The 23,450-nt window shown below is 39.1% G+C and overlaps 1 protein-coding gene across 31 annotated transcripts in view; it reads left to right on the top strand.

Moving 5' to 3' along the window:
- The window catches only part of CALD1 (caldesmon 1), a 231,845-nt gene that overhangs the window by 172,033 nt on the left and 36,362 nt on the right, over positions 1-23,450 (top strand). For 21 of the 31 annotated variants that reach the window (XM_063725561.1, XM_063725555.1, XM_063725566.1 and 18 more), the window contains 2 exon segments: positions 17,835-17,981; positions 22,075-22,477. In XM_063725561.1, coding sequence (XP_063581631.1) covers positions 17,835-17,981; positions 22,075-22,477 — 550 coding nt within the window. 31 annotated transcript variants of the gene reach the window in all.

Below are 23,450 nucleotides of genomic sequence, written 5' to 3' on the forward strand. Positions count from 1 at the left end.
TTGCATTCTGGACCAATGAGCAAAATGCACCAAGAACCTACCTAAGCAAACACTGGCAAGAAAGTTTGTGGCTAATAATTGCTTCCGACTATTGGCAGGAAGGAACTGAAAGAAGTGCAAAGTGTTGGGGGTTCCATCTCCTGTATTTTTTTCTAAAAATTCTTCTGTCTCCAAGCCTAGCTTTTAGTAGGCTGCCACTGCCACTCCTCTGTTGGTTTAATATGGTTTTGTCATGATGATGAAACTGAAACCTGAGAGGTCATTTCCTTTTTTTTTTTTTCTTTTTTTTTTTTTTTGGTGAATGATCAGGCTTCACCTTCTGGAACTGATGGTCAGAGAGTGAGCCCTGCAGCCCATAGCAACATGGCAGCAGGCATAGCCAGGTATTCCTGGTTCATATCCATGAGCCAGTATGAAGTGTCTGCTTTTAAAGCCACTCACAAAACTTCCGACAGAGTGTATGTGTGCTGTGTGTGTGTGTACACGCTTTGGTTTTGGGGATGACCTTCTCCCACCTCTGTTACTGAGAGAAGGTAAAGCTGTAATAACTTTAAACACCATTTTTGCAGTAAATACTCATGAGCCTAGCATAGAATTGTCAGCCTTTCCCTACGCATGGACTGGAGTCACATTTCATTGATCTGCCTTTTAAGGAAGCACTGTTGCTCTGTATTTGACACTAAAACTTTAAAGTCTTGGAGTATTTGGCCTTTCCATGTTCTGATTTAGATGAATCCACATGAGCTTAGGCAGTTCACCTCTTATTCAGGTATAGGTTAGCCTCATGATTGCTATTGCTTTGTATTTTAATGCCATATGCCTTCTTGACTGCAGTTAACTAAAAATACTTATTAAATCCCTGCTTTATGCAAGGCACTTTGAGAAGGGGGCTAAAAATGTATAAAACTTGACTCTTGCTTTCAAGAAACACATGCCATAATACGGGAGATAATACACAAATAACAGCAATAGAGCAATATGTGATAAATAACTGGAACAACCACAGAAATTTCAGAGGTGTTAAAGAGCTCCTTCTAGTTGACTTCCATGATGGAAAAGTGTAGCATTTGAGCTGACATTGATGGACAGATAAGCGGGGTCTCGGTAAAAATGGAGAGAAGGAAAGAACCACTTAAGTGTAATCAAAGAGGGCAAGAGAGTATAAAATGAAGTTGAAAGAAAAAGAAAGAAAGCTTTACTGATGTTCGTTATGCTTTCTGGCACCAACACCTTCCCTCAATTTCTGACCCCATGTGACTGGTCCTGAGAGCATCGCACAAAAATAGTGCCCTGGAAAAATGGAGCATGAGTCCCCTGCACCCCCAGAGGGGAGAACAGTGGGGCCTTCGCTTGGCCCTGTCTTTTCAGCATTCTGTGTCTCAAGGCAGTTTATTTGTAACTGACTGGGTAAATGGATTTACCAGTGGTAAACCTTATCTAGGTTAAAGTTCATGAGATAGACCTGTACTGAGAAGGATTTCTGCATAAGCTGCAAGCAGAGGTAACACTAATAATGCAAACATAAGGCAACGCTGACACTTACACACGGAGAGGACACTAATGCTTGTGAACGCAGACCAGTGCGTCCTCAGCTCACACTTTACCTGTTCCTTTCAGCAGAGGTGGGTTTCCAGCAGAGAGGGGGAATCCCACTGCTTTTCAGAAGTAACTCATGAGTGGGCAGATCTTTTGGAAAAATGGCAGCATTTTTTTGTGATTTTGCTGGTGAAAAAGATGTAAACATGTAACCTATCAAGACTATCATATCTTCACACTCCACCTTGGAAACATTTTCTAATGTATTTAAAAATCTCCCCAGTGAAGAATTTCAGTAGGTTTTGAAACTATTTATTTAAAATGTAAAATTGAAACACCTTGGGATTACTTTGAGCTGGAACAACTGACTGACATTAGGACAGACAATTTTTGATACAGTTTTCTAGGCAAATTGTATCAAAAAATTGTGCATGGTTAGTGGGGCAGATTTAATATATTAGTACTGTGCTTCCACCTGTCAAGCCAATGATGTGTTTCTTTGTATATCTTTGGGGATTAAAAAAATTAAGCGGGGCTGAGCCTGGTGGCTCACATCTGCAATCCCAGCACTTTGGGAGGCCGAGGCGGGCAAATCACCTGAGGTCGGGAGTTCAAGACCAGCCTGACCAACATGGAGAAACCCCGTCTCTACTAAAAAAATACAAAATTAGCTGGGTGTGGTGGCACATGCCTGTAATCCCAGCTACTTGGGAGGCTGAGGCAGGAGAATTGCTTGAACCCGGGAGGTGGAGGTTGCAGTGAGCCGAGATTATGCCATTGCACTCCAGCCTGGGCAACAAGAGCGAAACTCCATCTCAAAAAAAAAAAAAAAAAATTAAGCTACAACTGTCATTTAAAACTAAATGCCTAAATAAACTGAACTTAGAACCAGACCTTCACATTATCGATTACAATGCGTTCAGCCAAGATTTTTCAAAAATAATTAAAGTTTTATGAACATTAATAGATTAAATTTAACATTACTTTAAATATATCTTTGTTTTATTGTCATTTTGTCCTTTTAAATTTCTGTTCATTGTGTTTTGTAATGTCTACAAACATTTAAATAACACTACATGTAATTTATAAATGACTATACATATACGTATAAATGTATATGTATACATAAATATATATATCAGTGTTAGTGGTGCATGCTTAATTTTTGAAATTGATTGTAGTATAGTATGAAAAGTCATTTAGAAACCATTGGCTTAGATCACGGATCACCAAACTTTTTTGTAAATGGTCAGATAGTATATATTTTCAAATTTGTGAGCCATACAGTTTCTGTCGTAATAATTGAGCTCTGGCACTGAAGTGCAAAACAGCCATAGATGATAGAGGTGTGGTTGTATTCCTATAAAACTTTATTTGCAAAAACAGAGTGAGCTGGCTCTGGCCTGCAGGTCATAGTTTGCCAATCCCTGGCTCAGATGACTGAAGCTCTTTGTTAGTCTCCAGGGCACCCTAAGAAAGCTTCCTACTGTAGAAAGAAAACAGGTATAGGAACTTGAAGACCTGGGTCAATCCTGATTTTGTAATTACCTGGATGAGTCACTTCACCTCTTAGATCCCAGGTTACCAAGTATAAAATATAAAGCTTGAATTCGAAATAACCTCAAAATTCCTTCTAGTTTCATTGATCTATCATCTTAGATGCTCACTACCTTGCCACAAGCAGTGGATTTCAGCTGGGCGCTGAATAGAAGCAGAATAAGTGAAAATCCAATTTAATACAAGGTGGGCAAAGTGAGTTCAAAACAGTGGAGAAGGTGACAAGAATAAAAAAGGACAGAAATTCCATTCTGAAAAATGGAAAGTTACAGCTTATGGCTCTTGAGGGGTCCTCCATGGTGCTACTGTTCTAAATGATTGTAGGAATTGTTGAACTGAAGTCTCCTCTTGCAGCTAAGATGGATGGGGTCCTTGATATGGGGTAGCTGGCCCTAATTTCTTTTATTTCTTGGGGAAAGCTGCAGAGTGAAATGAAACACCTGGAGTGGAGATTGAAACTGGAAAATGTGTGCTGCCCTTCCGGGACTCCCTTCCTCAGGGCCATAGCCTTTGGAAGGAGCTTATACTTCGTTAAATGATTGGTCTGCTCTTCTCAGTTCTTCAAAGCCATCTTTATGCATGCACCAAGCACAATTGGTGCCTCACTAATACCCTTCATGCCTTCCAAGCCCTAGCCAGATGGAATTGTGTGCTTTTCCATAACCATATTCCCCGATTCTGCAACCTTGCTATTTGAGCTTTCTGTACATGGAAAGGTCCTCTTTCATCCCGTCAGCTCCCAATCCTAGCCATCCCAAAAGAGCCAGCTTGAATACCACTTTCTTTATGAAGCCTCCTCTGATCCCTTAGCTGGAATTGCTTTCTTCCTCCTCTAAATTTTAAATCACTTTAAGTCTTCTGTAATATTTACCACATTCTACCTATTATCACATTCTTAACAGGTTTTAACTTCCCTACAGATTATGAACTCCTCTCAGGAGTTGAATTCATCTTGGTTTCTGCCTTCACTGGCTTGAATGGAGTAAATGTTCAATAAATATCTGTTGAATGGATGTGCTAATTCCAGCCACCTGTGTGTCTGTTTCCAGGTTATAGCAGCAAGCATTACCTACCAGCATCCCACAACCACAAGTTCAGACTCCACCTTGGTATCTGGCAGTTGGTTCTGAACAATGGTTCGCCACCTCCTCCTTGGAACCTAGACCTCCATGCCTCCTCCTCAGAACCTAGACCTCCATGCAGCCCCCTTGCTGCCCAGAGCTCACCACTCTGACGACAGTTCTGAATTGAACTGTCCTTGCCTCCAAGTCTAGGTTCCACATGGATCAGTCAGGGAGAGGAATGTATACCAGATTAGCAACCCATAAGTCAGTGCCAGTGCTGTCACTTTGTAATTCAGAAATATGAACTTTTTTTTAAGTCAAGTCAGTGATCTCCACCACTGAAGCAGTTCCTCCTGTATTAGGTAACAAGTTTAAGGAATTAATGATTACATTGGTGATCTAGTCAGAAGACAGCATAAGCCTTGTTGGTTAGTAATCTAATCTAACCAATGGATTAGGATGGAATTGCCTTGTTGGGATAGAAATCTGTTCCAGGACAGACAGGAACCCTCAAGTCGTTTAAGTGCTGTTGAATGTCTCTAATGCTCATGCTCCCTCTCTCAGAGTCCTGGTTCCCTGAGTCTTAAGCTGTTGGTGATTCTAACTCAATTTGCACACAGAAATGTGGGTGCTTAGTTATTTAATATTATTCTATCTGTTAAAACATTCACATTTTATAGGGGTCTTCTATTAACTCAAAGGGAGTCTTTAAGCATAGAAGATTCTACTTGGTTTGGTTTGGTCAGGCTGGCTTTTTACCAAATCCCAACAAATGGGTGTTTGCTTTTCTCCCTCCACATTGAGCAGGCCCTGTGTTAAGCAAGGTTTCCACTGATTTAGGAAGATGATCTATCAAGAGCAGAGCAGACTCCTTGACTTCCTTTCTCAACAGTAGGGAGATGGGACCCATGAACAGCGGTTGACTGCCAAGTCCCCTGCAAGAATAAATATTCTCTCCAATGGGCAAAGCATCCATGATTTGGCCCTTCATTTCCCATTTCCTGTCTTCACTCAAGGTTTGTCTTTCTACTTTCTGCCACTTGTACACAAAGCTCTCCAATGCTAGCACATGGAGTGGGGGTATGAGCCAACTGGATGTTAGATAGGTGTGTGCAGGACCTCTGGATTCAGGCAGGTAGGGTTCACCCCATTCTTGTTAGAATGGCAGTGACTTCTTCACTAGCAGAGCTAGCAACAATGCCCCAGTGTCAGATCTATCATATATTACAGTTTCCTGTCTGAAGAAGAGATGAGGGGTTCAAGAGGGAGGAACAAGATGGGAGTCAATGCCACTCGAGTGGAAAGGAGCCCTGGGAAGGAGGAAATGAATAGTAAATCTTTTTCCAATTAAGAAAAATGAGAGTGGAAGCAGAAAAGCTCCAGAGGGCACTTTTCAGGGAGGGAAAGATCATAAAAGGCCTGTTATGAAAATCCATTACCCATAAATTTCCCCGCATTAAGCAGAGCCTGTCTAGAGAGGATGCTGAGAATTCACTCAGCTGACACAAGATATGTGACTTGATTTAGCGGCATCCACATGTCGTGTACCGTTTCCATTGGCATGTCTGCAATGCCACTTTCCCTTGCAGGGATCCCCTTTAATTACTCGCAGGCTTATAATCTCCATTTAAGGACATCTTGCTTTCATTTTCCAATCGCTTTATGTCTTTTGTCAGATGTTTACCGATGTGATAGTGGTACCATAATTTGAAGCTCAACCACATGAGATTATGGACTTTAGTATTGCATCACATGAACACTTCAGATTTAGGGATGAGACTTGAACTTCTAGATCACTCTAAATATAAGACTTATCTAAAAGGAGTTAATATTTTTTACATTTGAAGATGACAGTGGAAATTTCTCTTTCTAGGTGATTGTCTTCAGACATGAAAATAATGTGTTTGTTTATATACCTGTGGTCAAATGTCATTGCATCGAACTCAGCCAGTAGAAATGTGAGAATATCCCTGCATCCTGCTGTGGAGCAGGTGTGATTCAGTTGCATATCCAGATCTAGACCTCTATGCAAGAGAAAGAGCTGGAAAAATATAGTGCTGCCAGCCATCAACACCTGGGTCTGAACTGTTTCCTAATGTTTTACTTTTTTTAAACAACTAAGCCCAAAGTTTATTGTCCACATCTACCATGCACATTAAAGCAAAATTGTCCTTTAATAGATAATAGCATTCAAAGAACAGCTCCAACTCAGATTTTACTTTTGATTGACAACATTTTTTAAAAGCCTAAGTTCATTGAGGATCATATTTATTTAAAAAAAATTTTTTTTTTTGAGACAGAGTTTTGTTCTTGTTGCCTAGGCTGGAGTGCAATGGCATGGTCTCAGCTTACTACAACCTCCACTTCCGGGGTTCAAGTGATTCTCCTGCCTCAGCCTCTTGAGTAGCTGGGATTACAGGTGTGCGCCACCACGCCCAGCTAACTTTTTGTATTTTTAGTAGAGACGGAGTTTCACCATGTTGGCCAGGCTGGTCTCGAACTCCTGTCCTCAGGTGATCCACCCTCCTTGGCCTCCCAAAGTGCTGGGATTACAGGCATGAGCCACCGCACCAGGCCTATTTAAAATTCTTACTCATTATTTAAGACTGTTATAAACAAAGAATTCTAGGCTGGGGATGAAGAAAAGGCAAAGTTCATGAAAACTCAGGTAGTAACTGGGCTTATCTTTTTTAGCCACATTTATACCAGTTGAATCTTAAATAATGATGGAAAGAGAGGAAGGAGTTTGGTTATTTTATTTTAATTATCTTTCTGGCCACTTATGCATTGATAACTCCTTTTCATTCATTTCCGCTAAAGTTTAATTCAAGTAACTAAGTCAGGAGCAATAGATGTCTTCTCCACCATCAACCCTGTCTGTCCTTACATATTCTTTGTAAACATTTATAAATTAAAAAGTGAATGTTTGTATCTGAGCAAGCTTATTGATTTAATAGGGTGGGGTAGATGGGGTGGTGCAAATTCTGTCCCTGTTTGTGGCAAGATGAATAGATTTTAGTTTATCTTAGGAAACTGTCATGGAATTATCCTTCCAAAATCCATATTTACTGGGGTTGACAGATGCATTATTTCTTTTAAAAATAAATGTGAGAAAAATAGCAACTCAATAAAAGATAAATCCAGTTTCTATTCATTTTATTTGTACTGAATATCACAAACCATTTCTGGACGTTTTAAAAGAAAATAGCACCCATTGAAAGAGAAGTTAAACATCTATCCCATACAAATTATAATCTCAAGAAATGTTTGGAAAATCTTGTGCTTCATCTGTTGCTATAAACTACCGCTATTCATATAAATACAGATGAATCTCAAAAACATAATGTCGAATGAAAGAATCACAGAATGCATGCAGTATTGTTATGTATAGTTTTTTTAAGGCAACACCAAAAAATGTATTGTTTAGGGATGCATACCATGCTGGTAAAACTACGAAGAAAAGCAAGAGAATAATTCAGAGATCTTAAAATTCAGGCTGGTGCTTATTTGGAGGCATTTAAAAAGAGATAGGGATGCGATTGAAGAGGATCACATAAGGATCCCTAACAACTGGTGCTGTTTACATTGGGTAGTAGGCACATAGTTGTGTGTCTGATTGCTCTTTAAAGTAGTCGTGTACACGGCTGGGCGTGGTGGCTCATGCCTGTAACCCAGAACTTTGGGAGGCCGAGGCAGGCAGATTGCTTGAGCTCAGGAGTTCGAGACCAGCCTGGGCAACATGGGGAGACCCTGTCTCTGCAAAAAATATAAAAATTAGCCAGATGTGATGGCGCACACCTGTAGTCCCAGCTACTCGGGGGGCTGAGGTGGGCGGATCACATGAACCCAGGAGGTCGAGGCTGCAGTGAGCCAAGATTGTATGCACCAGCTGGGTTTCAGAGGAGATCTTGTCTCAATAAATAAATAAATTAATAATAGTAATAAAACAAAGTAGTCATGTACTATACATTCATTTGTAGGTACAATATAAGTCATGATAAAAGTCTTTTTAGCTTGAAATAATAAACCCAAACAATTAGAATCCATCATTTTAAAATGTCCTGTGAATATGTGCATGGATTCAGAAATGAGCCTGTATGTTTGGGGATCTGCCTGCCCTGAAGCAGGATCATTCTAAAAACTGTCCTTTTATAACTCAGAGTCAGAATCAGAACTCTCAGTACTCCCTGGGTGCCTTCTAACAATACAGGACCAACCAGACCTGATCTATTTGTTGGACAGGATGTTCCAGTCATAATGATGCTAAGAACCAGACTGCTATGGTATGTGTAGACACAAGAAGAGGATTTTATGTCACTGTGTACTCTGTTCTGCAGCATATTTCCCGTTAGGGTCTGTAATTAGAGAAACTCATCCAATTATGGGATGTCACCATTGTATAAAGCAAATGTTGGGCTGGTGGTGACAACTTGTGAGTACATACATAAGAACACTAAAGCTTCCAAGTACACAGTGTTTTATTATTGAGAGCCCAAGTATGGTTGGTATGCAAACTTCACTGACTCTCAAATATGTCTATGTATGGGAGATGGGGTGGGAGAATGGGGAATAAATGAAGTGGGAAATGCTTTGCCTCCTGAGTAACTTTCTTCCAAGTAATATATCCCCTTGCATGCTGTCACCCCAGGAAAAGGCACAACACTGATACAGCAATGAACCCCGCAATGAAATAATACAGCACTTTACCATGAAAATTTTTTTTCTTCTAAACCAAGAGGGCTTTCTTTCACTCTATCCTGTATTAATAACAGACCAATTGACTATGGACTACTTACTAATAAATGTCTAAACATATTCTAATATGAAAAATATTTTTATTATCTTGATTTTTTTTCCTCCATAATTTTTAATACCTGCCTTTTAAGGAATCCAAGGAAAAAAATTCAGAGTTGGATTTTATGTGAATTAAATGAAACCACAACATTTTGCAGACACCACATATAAACAAAATCATATTTAAGAGCCTGGAATGTTTCTATAAACTTCTTTTAACTTTCAAACATACAGTAAATCTGCAAGGCAAATATGACTCATTTCAGTAGCTCAGGATTTTCCCTCCTGATCACAGTATGGTCCGAGATTTTGCTAAGAATGTTTGAGCAATTTATAGAGCTATTTGGATATGTTTGGTGAATGTGCTTGTATTTCATGCTAAGAAATAAAATCCCTGGGGGTTTTGGTACATGAAAAAGAATAATGAAAGTATGTGTGAGTCATTTTGCCTCCAAATAGTTGATAAGCATGTTTCCAACCTACATGAGGTTTTAACTTTTTAAGTTGGATCCCAAATTAAGACCCAGGTTCAGACAATGCCATTAGCAGAACCAATAATGATGGAAATCAAATAAAAGTAATTGACTAAGAAGTCATCCTTTTTTGAGGCTGTGAGCCCCAGGCATTCTTCTTTGGGGTGTGGCTTTCATGGGGAGTGTATTGCTGCAGAAAGCTGGGGACAGAATAGTGTTCTGGATTGAGTATCTCAGTTACCAGCCTGAAATCTCCATCGAACAACACCGCTTTCTCTCAAACGACTCCTAATATGAAAGTGGACAGACAGTGGAATGCAGAAAGATTAGAGCTGATCTTGGGGACCGGTCAACGGTCTACTGGCCAGTAAGTTACTATGAATTCACAAATGGTGAACTTCAATAGCATTCATTCTGTCAGATGGTGAGTTTATTTGATCTGTTGGAATTTTAGGTGCAGAGTTCTTTTTCAAAATATAGGAATGTGGCAGAAACAATTAAGGAAAACAGACTTGGAAACTTTGATCTGAATGGAGTCCTCTTTAAGTCTTTTATAACTGGGCTTCACTACAATACCTTGAGCCTTTAGTTTTCTCTGAGGCTTTTTCTCACTTAACTTGTGGGTCTGCATCTGTGTCTGCATTTGTGTGTGTGCTTATCAAGCACAGGGAATATTGAAGAACACAAAAAAGTTTGAAGGTGACAGTTCAAAGTCTATCCACTGGCACTCTTGTAATCTCTTTCAATACAGCAATGGTTCTCTAGCGGTGAAGATTTTGAAAGAGATTCCCAAATTCACATCCACACCAAGTATTTTCTGTAGTCTGATGAACAGTTGTCTCATGTATGAAAGACTGTTTTTCAAATAAGCATATATGCACTGGTTTATAATATACAGATTCCTTTTTATGCACTATTGAATTTATAGATATTTTATAAAACGTTTTATCAATAAATAACAAAAGTATAAGCAATTGTCATGAGATCTTAATTTTTTCTTAATATTTTAAAAGGATCCTCATTCTTAAAATGTTAGAAACCATTGCAATACAAGATATAGAAGATTACATCTTTTCTCTAATCTTACCAGTTAGCAGTGGCTATCTTAGTGTGTGTTGATCCAACTTGGCTATTTGAAATGACAAAGCATGGGAATGTAAATGAAAACAACTGCTGTGGTCGGGCATGGTGGCTCACGCCTGTAATCCCAGCACTTTGGGAGGCCAAGGCGGGCAGATCACCTGAGGTCAGGAGTTCAAGACCAGTCTGGCCAACATGGTGAAACTCTCTCTTTACTAAAAATACAAAAATTAATTGGGCATGGTGGCGGGAGCCTGTAATCCCAGCTACTTGGGAGGCTGAGACATGAGAATCACTTGAACCGGGAGGTGGAGGTTGCAGTGAGCCGAGATTGGGCCGCTGCACTCCAGTGAGATTCTGTCAAAAAAAAAAACAAAACTGCTGTGCAGGGCAATTTGATCTGATCTTTTAAATTTTAAATTTAAATGAACACATACTATTTCACTTCTCAATATCTATCCTAAAGAAATACTTGCATCATGCAATAGGGGAAAAAATGAAAGAACCCAAAATATCTTTCTATAGAATGGTTAAACTGTGGTATCCTATTACATAAATGATGAAAACAAAGGTATGCCCTAGTGAACTGATTTTGGCAAGTCCTCAAACACATTATTAAATTTTTTTACACGGCAAAATAACTATATTATATATCCCATGTATGTAAAAAATACAGCATTGCAAGATGCAAATCCAAACTTGATTAACTATTTGGTTATCTAGGTAATTACTCAGAGTAGTACTGTGATTATCAACATAAAATAAGTAAATATTTGTACTCGCTATAGACTTAAACTGTTCTTTTTCATTCTCTCTGAGTCTTTAATGCTCCTAAACATGTAATAAAATCGGCACCCTCCCCATAAAAATGTCTATTATTTTTTCCCTGATTTAATTTTTAAACATGGCTTCCTCATAAGAGATCTTGTCTTGTTAATAAAATACTATTGCCACGATTTTACTTGAACCTTTAAGGATGATGTCCTACAATCTCAAACCAGAAGATACCAAAATGGAGAAAAGACAAAATGAAGGGAATAAGAGCAACATTCTTTAAACTACGGGGAACACGGAGTAAAAAAATCAAACAAGACGACCTATACTATAGTTGAGATGATAATAAGAATTTTGCCAGTGTTGCAGAAGTTTTGAGAAATATTTGATAGGGAAGCTGGGGTGGGGGGACACTGGGGCAAGAGGAAAACTCGTGCCTTGCTCCAGTGTCTTGCTACGGAAGCTTCTGCAAGTTCCTCTGTCTCTCATCTGGCATATGTTTAGACCCTGGCCATTCCAAATGTAATAACATCTCATTTATCTCCTCATTTGCCATGTCTGCAAGACTTCAATTCATTTGAACTTTCTATCTAAAAGGCACAAACTATAACATGGTTATCTTGTTACTTAAATACACTGAGGCAGCAAGGTCTGGTGTTAAAGACCTAAAATATCTTTGGTGTAAAAGCCACAGCATTAGAAGAGAGCTTTCCCATTGCATATATGTTTTTTTTCTTATCTTGTAACACCAGGGTCCTTAAGCAATGGTTCCAGGAATGGAAGAAAAGCCAGTCCTCTCTATTTTTTTATACTACTCACACAATCAAATAACATCATATGATTATTATGGACTTTTAAAATTCTTTGCATTTATTCATCAGTGTGTGAACACACATACACACACACACACACACACAAGATTATTTCTCTTTCTCCCAAATATCCAATGAGACTTGTTGCTGTCAGCTGACCTTTGCTGCAGAAAGGTACCTTTCTCCAAGTGTTTGTGCCAAAAGATGAGCTAAAAGCAGTTACCAAGTAACAAAGTGGAATACTCCACAATAAACCCTCTTCCAACCAGCATAGGTGGGAAGTTCATGGATTCTGGTCAAACAAACATTTTATTTCATAGAGAAGTACCTTATAGATCATTTGTGGATTACCAGTTTTTTTTTTAAATAGATCTACAATAAAATGCATTTGATTTAAACTCTATTAAACATAATTCAATCATTCTCAGATGATTCAGATAAACTTCAGGATCCCACACTCCTTCTGAATCATCTGGGAACATCACTTGGCTTTGTTCTGTAGCATATGGCAGACAGGTTAATACTGGCATCTGCTGAATTTTCACAGAAGGAACAAATGGATTATTATGCTTTTATTACAATCCAGTGGTTGGTTAGGTATGATTTTTACTAGTCAGCAGCATTTCAAATACATTTAAATCTGGCATGTGGAAAATCAGAAATGTCAACATTTTGTCTTTCACTGAAGCATGAAGCAGACACTGTGCTATCATTCAATATAATAAGGATTCTGTGTACTTGTCTTTTTGGACAAATTCTGCTTTGTGGTAAAATTAGCTTTCATGCATTACTGGTGTTAAATTGACAATTTGTCGATGATCATCAAAAGCCTTTAAAATGAGCATGCTCTTAAACTCAGAAATTAAACTCAGAAATTCTAACTTCTGAGAAGTTTTCCTAAGTAAATAATTGAACAAGTGATTAAAGTGAGTCTGTAATAATGTCCTTAGCAGCATTGTTTATAAGAAGATATAAAGTTGAAAACAATCTTAAATGTGCCTCAGTAGAAAATTGGTTAGTCACAGTAGATCCATGTAATCATTATGTAGGTGTATACCTAAGTGGAATACTGTGTTGCTATTGAAATTATATATTGCTAACATGTTAAAAATAGTCATAAACAAGGTAAACTAAAGAAATGGTTTGTGAAGTGATATGTATGACATAACCCTATTTTATCAAAAACGAAAAGGTCTGTGCATGCACGGGAAAATGGTGGAATATATCACATACTCATCATGTTCAAATCTGGGTGGTATGATTCTCGGGAATGGCATTTACTTTCTCCTTTATACATTTTGAATTGTTTGCTTTTAAAAAAAAATTATGTGTGTGTTGCTTTTAAAATCCAAAAGAATGAACAATTGAAGGTACTTTTTTTTCAATTTCGGAAGAAAAAATAATAAACCTGTGGTGTTAGTAGGATGGGAAAGTCACCATGAGGGAGAGGCCTAAGAGCTAAGAACTGACTGTTTGCTTTGCTTGCCTAAGGCTAATGTAGGGAGCCTCAGAGTTGAAGAATTTTCACCCCATCAAGTCATTTGGCATGGACACAATTTTACCTATAAAGTCAACTGATATGTTCTTGAACCAGGAACTGGACATGTTATGATTGAAAATGCCATGAAACCATTTTAGCTCTTTTTTTGTTCTTAACTTTGTAAATAATTTTAATATATTTCTTTATTAGTAGTCATAAAAAGATCCTTAGAAATTTTGCCCCATGATATGGTTAGGCTTTGTGTCCCTACTCAAATCTCATCTTGAATTGTACTCCCCATAATCTCCACATGTCAAGGGAGAGACCAGGTAGAGGTAACTGAATCATGGGTGCAGTTTCCCCCATGCTGTTCTCATGACAGTGAGTTCTCACGAGATCTGATGGTTTTATAAGGGGGGCTCTTCCTCCTTCACTTGGCACTTCTTCCTGCCACCTAGTGGAGAAGGTGCCTTGCTTCCCCTTCACCTTCTGCCATAATCGTAAGTTTCCTGAGGCCTTCCCAGCCATGCTGAACTGTGAATCAATTAAACCTCTTTGCTTTATAAGTTACCCAGTCTCGGGCAGTTCTTTATAGCAGTGTGAAATGGACTAATACACTCTAGTAGCTGTGTATCCTAGAAAATGGGCTCCCAGTGGAGAATGATTGCCTATAAACTTTAAGCTGTACCGAGCAAGAAGAGTTAGAAGGGACAGTGGAGATGATCGGTTGTTCAGGTCGCTCCACTGAGAAATCAAAGATGAAGAGAGGTTACAATGTGATGTGGCCTACGTGGCAAATCTAGTTCATGTCAGAGCTAATAGCCAGCAATATCCAGCCGTGAAGCCCAGTGGGTAGGTGAAAGGAGAAAGATGGTAAGTTCTCAAAATAGCGGGAAATTAAGGACTTAAGGTTATATTCCATTAAGGGGACAGAGGAGTTTTGCTTTTAGGATAGGTGTATAAGTTCATTCTCGCACTGCTATAAAGAACTGCCCAAGATGGGTAATTTATAAAGAAAAGAGGTTTAATTGACTCACTCATTGCTGGGGGGGGCCTCAGGAAACTTACAATCATGGAGGAAGGGAAAGCAGGCACCTTCTTTACAAAGTGGCAGAAGAGAGAAGAGTGAGCAAAGGAGGAACTTGCCAAACACTTATAAAAACCTTGTGAGAATTCACTCACTATCACGAGCACAGCATGAGGGAACCACCCCCATGATCCAGTCAGCTCCCACCACATTCCTTCCTCAACACCTGACACCTGGGTATTACAATGCAAGATGAGATTTGGGTGGGGACACAAAGCCTAACCCTATCATTAGGGATGTCCCATATGGAGTTTTATGCCTCTTGCTTGTCTTGGAAGAAGAACGCCCCAAGTAACAGTCATGACCTCATGGCTGATCCAGAGATGTGGAAAAGCAAATTGAGATTTCCTGTTTGATTAGTTTGGGAAGCAGTTATTAAGGATTGATTCTCCCTGTTGTGGTTAAAGCTGTCTACCAAGAAATAAGCCAAAGGAACATTAGGCCAAGAATCTGAAGGGTGAAGCCAAACCACTGGGAAGGGCTTTCTACTGCAACTACAATGTGATTGAATTAGAAAGGAACATTTGAATCATGTCATGTTGTCACCTCAAATTCAACAAGTCTAAAATTGAACTCATCTTTCCTCACAAAGCGGCTCCTTAACTGAACTTTCCTAATAACAGGAAGACACTGTAGTGTAGAATGCTTTGCCACGACATATCTATCTATTATTTCATTTGATTGTCACACACAAGAAAATTTAACTCTAAAATTTAACTTTAAATTTAACTTTAAAAGGTTAATCAAAGGGCTGCAAATTAGTAAAAGACCAATTCTAAAACCCAAGTTTTCTGAATCCTAATCTAGTCATCCATTATCGACTATATCACACTGCCCCCCCCCATATTTGTGAAATAAACCAGCCCATTTTATAGAATTACTAAGTGACACTTTATTTGTATTGGCTTTTGAGGATTGCACATGAGCAGATTTTAGTAAATATGAAGTCAGATTTTCTCAAGTAGCAAAGAAGAAACCAACCAACCTTCGGAATCATTAATCCTGTTTTTTATGAGATATCTCAGTGAAAAAACATTCATAGCATTCTTATTATTGAAGTCAAAAGATGACACAGATGAAATAAAGTACCGACTCTAAGCCTAAAAATGCCTAACTTATAACTCTAACATGAGCAAACCATCATCAGTTATATTAGGTTAATATATGGTATAAGTGGTATGGTTCTACTGTTTTGTTTTAATTTGCAAATTGTTTTGGCTTTGCAATGATATAAGAATTATAAGCCTGTTCTAGAGAAGTGCCATGCAACATTGTACCTATGGTTAACAATTTTAAAGTGTATTGTACACTTTAAAATATGTCAACAGGGTGGATTTCATGTTAAGTGTTCTTACCACAATTTTAAAAAGAATTATTAGCATGAAATGTTTACATATCTGGGTTTCTATTTTGTAGATATGTAAGTAACATTGTAATAAAAACACTGTGACTCTCCAATACAAAAAGCAGCTTGCTACACAATGCAGCCCCATATCCATACCCAACCCATTGACCCGTCAAGCCAGCACCCATCCTTTCTTGGCACTCTGTATCTCAGTACACATTCTACCTTCAAAAATAGCTAAGTCAAACATGTGTCAAAATAACTATTTCCTCTTGAGTTTGAGCATCTGCAGTTCCCCAGCCCCAATTCTTTATTTGGAAATAAGTATTAGGAGAAACATATCTAGCATAGTGATATTGATTTGTAATTTCCTCAAATAGACATTCACTTTAGATGACTACGAAAGCTAAATCGAGCTCAGGAGCTCGAGACCAGCCTGGGCAACATAGTGAAACCCCATCTCTTAAAAAAAAAAATACGAAAGTTAGCTGGATGTGGTTGTGTGCACCTGTAGTCCTAGCTACTCAGGAGGCTGAGGTAGGAGAACTGCTTGAGCCTGGGAGGTCAAGGCTGCAGTGAGCTGTGACCACACCACTGCATTCTGGCCTGGGTGACAGAGTTAGACTCTGTCTCAAAAAAAAAAAAAAAAAAAAAAAAAGCTAAATAATATATACACATGTGATGTCCTCTGTGTCTCTTCTGCCTTCTTCAGCTCATAGACGTCTATCTAAATACACACCTGTGGGCCATTGTGATGTGCCCAGCGTGTAGGTGGTATGATACTAAGGCACGTTTTAGAGCAAAAGAGGGGGCTTCCTCTTAAAGGGAGCTGCCACCCCTTCAAAATGCACTGACTCTGAAGCATCCTGCCAATTGTCAGTAACACCTTTTCTCACCAGTGAAAAGGAACCGGAGGGAAAAACAAAATCCAAGCAAAGACGATATCCTACTCCCAATTTCAATAATATTTATTATTTAATATAGTATTTAATTTTAATAATACTTATGATTTAATAATATTTATTATAATATAATATTTATTATAATTATTAAATAAATTTAATAATTTTGGCTTATTAGCACCAAAGTCCCGGTTTGGTAGTGTAACTTGATTCTTTTCTGATCTTCGTGACAGTGTCTACACAAATAACTCACGCAACATGCTGTATCTTTTGAAGTAAGCATTTTGTTTATTTTTGATTCAATACTTTGGGTCCCTTCTTCTAAATCTTACAAGGCCAGGCCCAGTGGCTCACACCTGTAATCCCAGCACTTTGGGAGGCCGAGGTGGGCGGATCATGAGGTCAGGCGTTCGAGACCAGCCTGGCCAGCTTGGCAAAACCCCGCCTCTACTAAAATACAAAAATTAGCTGGGCATGGTGGCATGCGCCTGTAATCCCAGCTACTTGGGAGGCTGAGGTAGGAGAATCACTTGATCCCAGGAGGTGGAGGTGGCAGTGAGCCGAGATCGTGCTGCTGCACTCCAGCCCGGGTGACAGTGCAAGACTGTGTCTCAAAAAAAAAAAAAAAAAATGCTAACCCACAGTTTCCAAAGGCAACTTGCCTTTGTGCAGAATGTTTTAGTTTAAGTTGTTATTTGGTTATTGTAAATTATCTTCTGTAGCTATTGGATTCATGCTTTTCAAATAGTTAAAAGTTTGAAAGCTAGTTGACTAGGTCTCTAAACTTAAGGAACTAAACCAACCTTTTAGACGTATGTGGTTCATTAAGCAGTTAAGTTCAGAAAAGGGCTCAGGGCTGTTCCTGCCAAGAAGTTGGTGAAGACATTTGGCAAGTGGCATGCTCAAGAGGTTGTCTTTGTAATGTTGCAGAATCGCCTACCAGAGGAATGATGATGATGAAGAAGAGGCAGCCCGGGAACGGCGCCGCCGAGCCCGACAGGAACGGCTGCGGCAGAAGCAGGAGGAAGAATCCTTGGGACAGGTGACCGACCAGGTGGAGGTGAATGCCCAGAACAGGTACTGTCCTCTTTGGGACAGGGAATTTCTAACTTGCATCTTAGCCTGTCTGTTGAATGGAATTTGTTGAGCAAAGCATTCCTTTCTCAGCCCAACTCAACCTTTTTCAATTTAACTTGTTTAATTATTTTGCAGTCATTTTAGGCAACCAATCTGATTAGGTAGGCAATCTGATTTAGACACTAGGACACACTATTCTATTTCTCTCCACCCCATTCCCATCTCATAAAAATACCCCAGTTGAAGGCTTTTATTTCATTTTACAATCTAGCATTTGTTTATTTATATGTGTGTGCTATATCTTACATATATATATGTATATTTTTTCTGTTTAATTCTTTTTTAAAATTTCAATAGTTTTTGGGGAACAGGTGGGGTTTTGGTTACACGGATAAGTTCTTTAACGGTGATTTCTGATATTTTAGTGCACTCATCACCCGAGCAGTGTACACCATACCCAATGTGTAGTATTTCATCCCTCACACCCCTCCTGCCTTTCTCCCTGAGTCCCCAGTGTCCATTACATCACTTTTCTACCTTTGCATCCTCATATCTCAGCTCCCACTTGTAAGTGAGAACATATGATATTTGGGTTTCCATTCCTGAGTTACTTCACTTAAAATAATGGTCTCCAACTCCATCCAGGTTGCGGTGAATTCCATTATTGTGTTCCTTTTTATGGCTGAATAGTATTCCATGGTGTGTATATATATACATATATATATGTATGTATATATATATACATACATATATATACATATATATGTATGTATATATATACACCACATTTCCTTTACCCACTGATTGGTTGATGGGCATTTAAGCTGCTTCCATATTTTTGCAATTGCAAATTGTGCTTCTATAAACATGCGTGTGCAAGTATATTTTGCATATAATGACTTCTTTTCCCCTGGGTTGATACCCAGTAGTGGGATTGCTGGATCAAATGTTAGTTCTACTTTCAGTTCTTTAAGGAATCTATACTGTTTTCTGGTGGGTTATATCTTTAAATAAGGAAAAGTATTTACATTTATTCTGTAGGGTATTGCTATCTGTCTTGAACTGAAGATATGTTTAGCAGAGTCCTCCGTGGCTACCATTAATAGGTAACACATGAATTTTTAAAGTGGGCATGAATTGCGGATGTCTTCTTTTTTCTAACATACAGCCTGAATCAATAGTCTCTGATCATTATAATATTCAACAAGATGCAGAATTCTGCTTAATTTAATGTGATTATTCAAACACACTTAGTGAGTTTGCTATTACGTATTTTCTCACTCAGGCCCTGGTAGAAATCAGGGAAGTTGAGAATGCCTAATAGGTTCAACTTCTTCAAAGAGGGCTTTTGCAGCAGAAATAAGGTCACATGGTTCATTATGCTAATGGTTAGTATATGTCATTTATATTGTCATTTATGTGCCCCAAGGTCTAAAAAAGTTGAGGATATTTGAGGAGGAAAATGGAGAAAATAATTTTAATTTAAAACCATGGACTAATTATAATGGTTACACTATATAAGATCTCATATGTGGTTTTGGTTTTAGTTTGTTTTGTTTAATTCAGTCTATTTAGAAAATTCTAAAGGGAATGGGTCCTGGCCTCCTTAACCCAAGTTTGAGAGGCTGTATTAGAAGGTTTCAGAAAGCAGTCTTGAAAATGTTGGCCGGTAGCACAATATTGTTTACCCTTTCCCTCAGTAAGTAGCTTCTAATTGGGGAGTAGGTATAGCAAAGGGGAAATAGGTATAATTTCTAGGGTTTGCTAATTGACTTTGACTCCCAATTTGACCTTTCACTAACTGTATTTCTTCAGTTAAATGGAAATAAAAATTATACCTTTCTCCTAAAAATGCTGCTAAACTTAAACTATGGAAAAATGCATGTAAAATGCAGAGTGTCTTACACATAGTAAGCACTCAATAAATTTTCACTGTTACCAGATTCTTAACACGGGAGGGCAACATAATCATTCACTGCCTTTTCCATTTTCAAGCTGAGAGAGAAATAATAGAAAGAGTTTTAAAAATGGCATTTTGATGCCTTTCCTGAATCTTGTTATTAATGAGTGGTCAACAGGAGCTTTAAAAGTTACTGGTGGTCTGTAGTTTTCTTGCTTTTAAAATCTTGCTTTTCCTTGTGCTTCTCTTCTCATATTTGGCTGTTATTCATTATTTCATGCTATTAATTGAATTCAAATTCTTTTTTTTTTAGAAAATCGTATTGAGGTCTGAGAATGTGTGATTTATCTCTGACATATTAGTTAGCCACAGGAAGAATAAGTCTTCTTGGGGCTAAACAACTCTAACTGGCATTTGATATCTACTGATGACTGTGGTCATGATTTATAAATAGGCAAAGAAATGTTCAATACAGTTTGTTGGTTTCTTAGCATAAGAGTACTTTAATCTGTCTAGCACTTTGGAATTTTGGGGCCTTTTAAAAATTATCAGAATTCAATTGATCCAAGTGCCCTTTCTATAGACTTCCCCTTAAATTATAAAGTTTTTGCATTTGTAGGGACATTTAATCCTTATAGGTCTAATTTCATGGAGGCAATATCCTGAAGCAAAAGTAAAGGCCAAGAAAGTTTTAAAGCTAGTTTTTACTCTGCCATTTTTCATTGTTAAATATGAAATGTGTTTTTCCAAAATTAAGTGAATTTGAACGTCGAAAGGGCCAAGTTTGGTCTGAAATATGAAATTTGATGGAGTTTCTAAACATTGCAAGACAAATTCTTCCAACTCTGGTCACAGTTCTGGTATCACATGACTGGTTGTTTCCTGCAAGTAGAAACCAACACCCTGGCTTGGACAGTGTCCAGCATCCTGCAGTAGTGAGGGAGGTGATGGACAACAGTTTAACTTTTGGAGATTTTCTTTCCTTTTTAAAATAAATGTCAAATTTAACTGCCCTTTTTCCACTGTAGAAAAGATAGACAAGAAACCCTTTATTCATGGAAATCTTGACAAAGAAGGTAGATTGTGTATACATTAGTTAGGGTAATGCTGGCTGCTATAACGATTAGTGCCCCCAAATTTTAAGTTTAATGCAGTGACACTTACCATTATGCATATTTCTGTCTAGTTGGTGGAACCAGCCACACATCTTCTTTTGTCTTGTGGCTCTCAATCCCTAGGGCTTGGCGCTCACTGATCTACCAACAGACAGAGATAGAGAAGACAGGGAGTGCACCTCTGTTCATTGCCTTGGTTGGACACTTTTGTTTACATTTCATTGGCAGTTATTGATCACATGGCCCTGCCTAGGTGCAAAGAAGGGAGAGGGTGCAAATTTAATCCTTGAGTGGTGATCACTCCCCCCAACTATGGAAGGAGGAGCAGGAATTGTAGGGGACACTTAGATGTCTCTTCCACTGGGGTCATTGGCGTGAGTGTGGAATCTCAACACTGTAATGTACATTTTCTTCCTCTCAAAGTACCTTGGGAGCCTCCAATCCAGATCAGGAATTCTAGATGACTTGGTGACATGGGAGAATACTACATGATGCCGAAGGAATTCACTTATTATTTCAGTTTGATCCTTAAGTTTGAATTCCCCAAGAAGCAAGTCCAGAAACAAAGATTTGACTGGAAGTCGTTTATTTGTAAGGTGATGCTAGGAAACACTGGTGGGGGTGTGGGAAGGTAAGACAGAAAAGGGAAGGCCACCCAAATAAAGGTTGCATGACCAAGCACATCACTACTGTGGGTATCTGGAGCTTCACTCCACCGGGAAACTCCGAGGTCCAGTGTGGAACACACACCTCAGAGTTATCCCACTCAAAAAGTGAGGGGTGCTGAGGTATCTAAACACTAAGGCTCATCAATTTTTGTTTGAAAACTGCTCCCAGCGGACATTAATACCCAAAGCACTTCTGGCATGTTGAGTAGACTCCAGTGGTCAGAGAAGGGCTTGCACATGCTGTCAGCTGAAAGCCAGGCAGGCTCGTACTAAAATGGTAACGTACTGGGGATATGGGCAAGCTTGGCACTACTGGCATCTGCTGTAGTCCTGGGTAGCACAGGCTGTATGAATGCTGCTGACTGATGAATGAGCAAGCTGTCTTTGGTGTTGTTCTTTCTGTTGTACAGTGTGCCTGACGAGGAGGCCAAGACAACCACCACAAACACTCAAGTGGAAGGGGATGATGAGGCCGCATTCCTGGAGCGCCTGGCTCGGCGAGAGGAAAGACGCCAAAAACGCCTTCAGGAGGCTCTGGAGCGGCAGAAGGAGTTCGATCCAACAATAACAGATTCAAGTCTGTCGCTCCCAAACAGAAGAATGCAAAATGACACAGCAGAAAACGAAACTGCCGAGAAGGAAGAAAAAAGTGAAAGTTGCCAAGAAAGATACGAGATAGAGGAAACAGAAACAGTCACCAAGTCCTACCAGAAGAATGACTGGAGGGATGCTGAAGAAAACAAGAAAGAAGACAAGGAAAAGGAGGAGGAGGAAGAGGAGAAGCCAAAGCGAGGGAGCATTGGAGAAAATCAGGTAGAGGTGATGGTGGAAGAGAAAACAACTGAAAGCCAGGAGGAAACAGTGGTAATGTCATTAAAAAATGGGCAGATCAGTTCAGAAGAGCCTAAACAAGAGGAGGAGAGGGAACAAGGTTCAGATGAGATTCCCCATCATGAAAAGATGGAAGAGGAAGATAAGGAAAGAGCTGAGGCAGAGAGGGTAAGGTTGGAAGCAGAAGAAAGGGAAAGAATTAAAGCTGAGCAAGACAAAAAGATAGCAGATGAACGAGCAAGAATTGAAGCAGAAGAAAAAGCAGCTGCCCAAGAAAGAGAAAGGAGAGAGGCAGAGGAGAGGGAAAGGATGAGGGAGGAAGAGAAAAGGGCAGCAGAGGAGAAGCAGAGGATAAAGGAGGAAGAGAAAAGGGCAGCAGAGGAGAGGCAGAGGATAAAGGAGGAAGAGAAAAGGGCAGCAGAGGAGAGGCAGAGGATAAAGGAGGAAGAGAAAAGGGCAGCAGAGGAGAGGCAAAGGGCCAGGGCAGAGGAGGAAGAGAAGGCTAAGGTAGAAGAGCAGAAACGTAACAAGCAGCTAGAAGAGAAAAAACGTGCCATGCAAGAGACAAAGATAAAAGGGGAAAAGGTAGAACAGAAAATAGAAGGGAAATGGGTAAATGAAAAGAAAGCACAAGAAGATAAACTTCAGACAGCTGTCCTAAAGAAACAGGTACAGTAAACATTTTGCACCAAATGTGTGATGCCTGTGACTTGTGAAAAATGTAATGCACATCTGATTTGGGACTGAGGCCACATGCATATAGCTCACATGCTTGATCATTTGGCAAGCTGTTCATTTTTTCAGGCCATAGCGATACACAAGCATGCAGCAATTGATTGATGGCTGAATATTCAATCAACCAAATTTACTGGGACAGCCAGTAAATTTGGCTGTCCAGAAGACAGAGAGAAATTAATTGCTCTGTGCTTGATTGTTATGAATACCCAAAAAAAGA

This window comes from Pongo abelii, chromosome 6 (genome assembly GCF_028885655.2).
Source record: "Pongo abelii isolate AG06213 chromosome 6, NHGRI_mPonAbe1-v2.0_pri, whole genome shotgun sequence".
NCBI lineage: Eukaryota > Metazoa > Chordata > Mammalia > Primates > Hominidae > Pongo > Pongo abelii.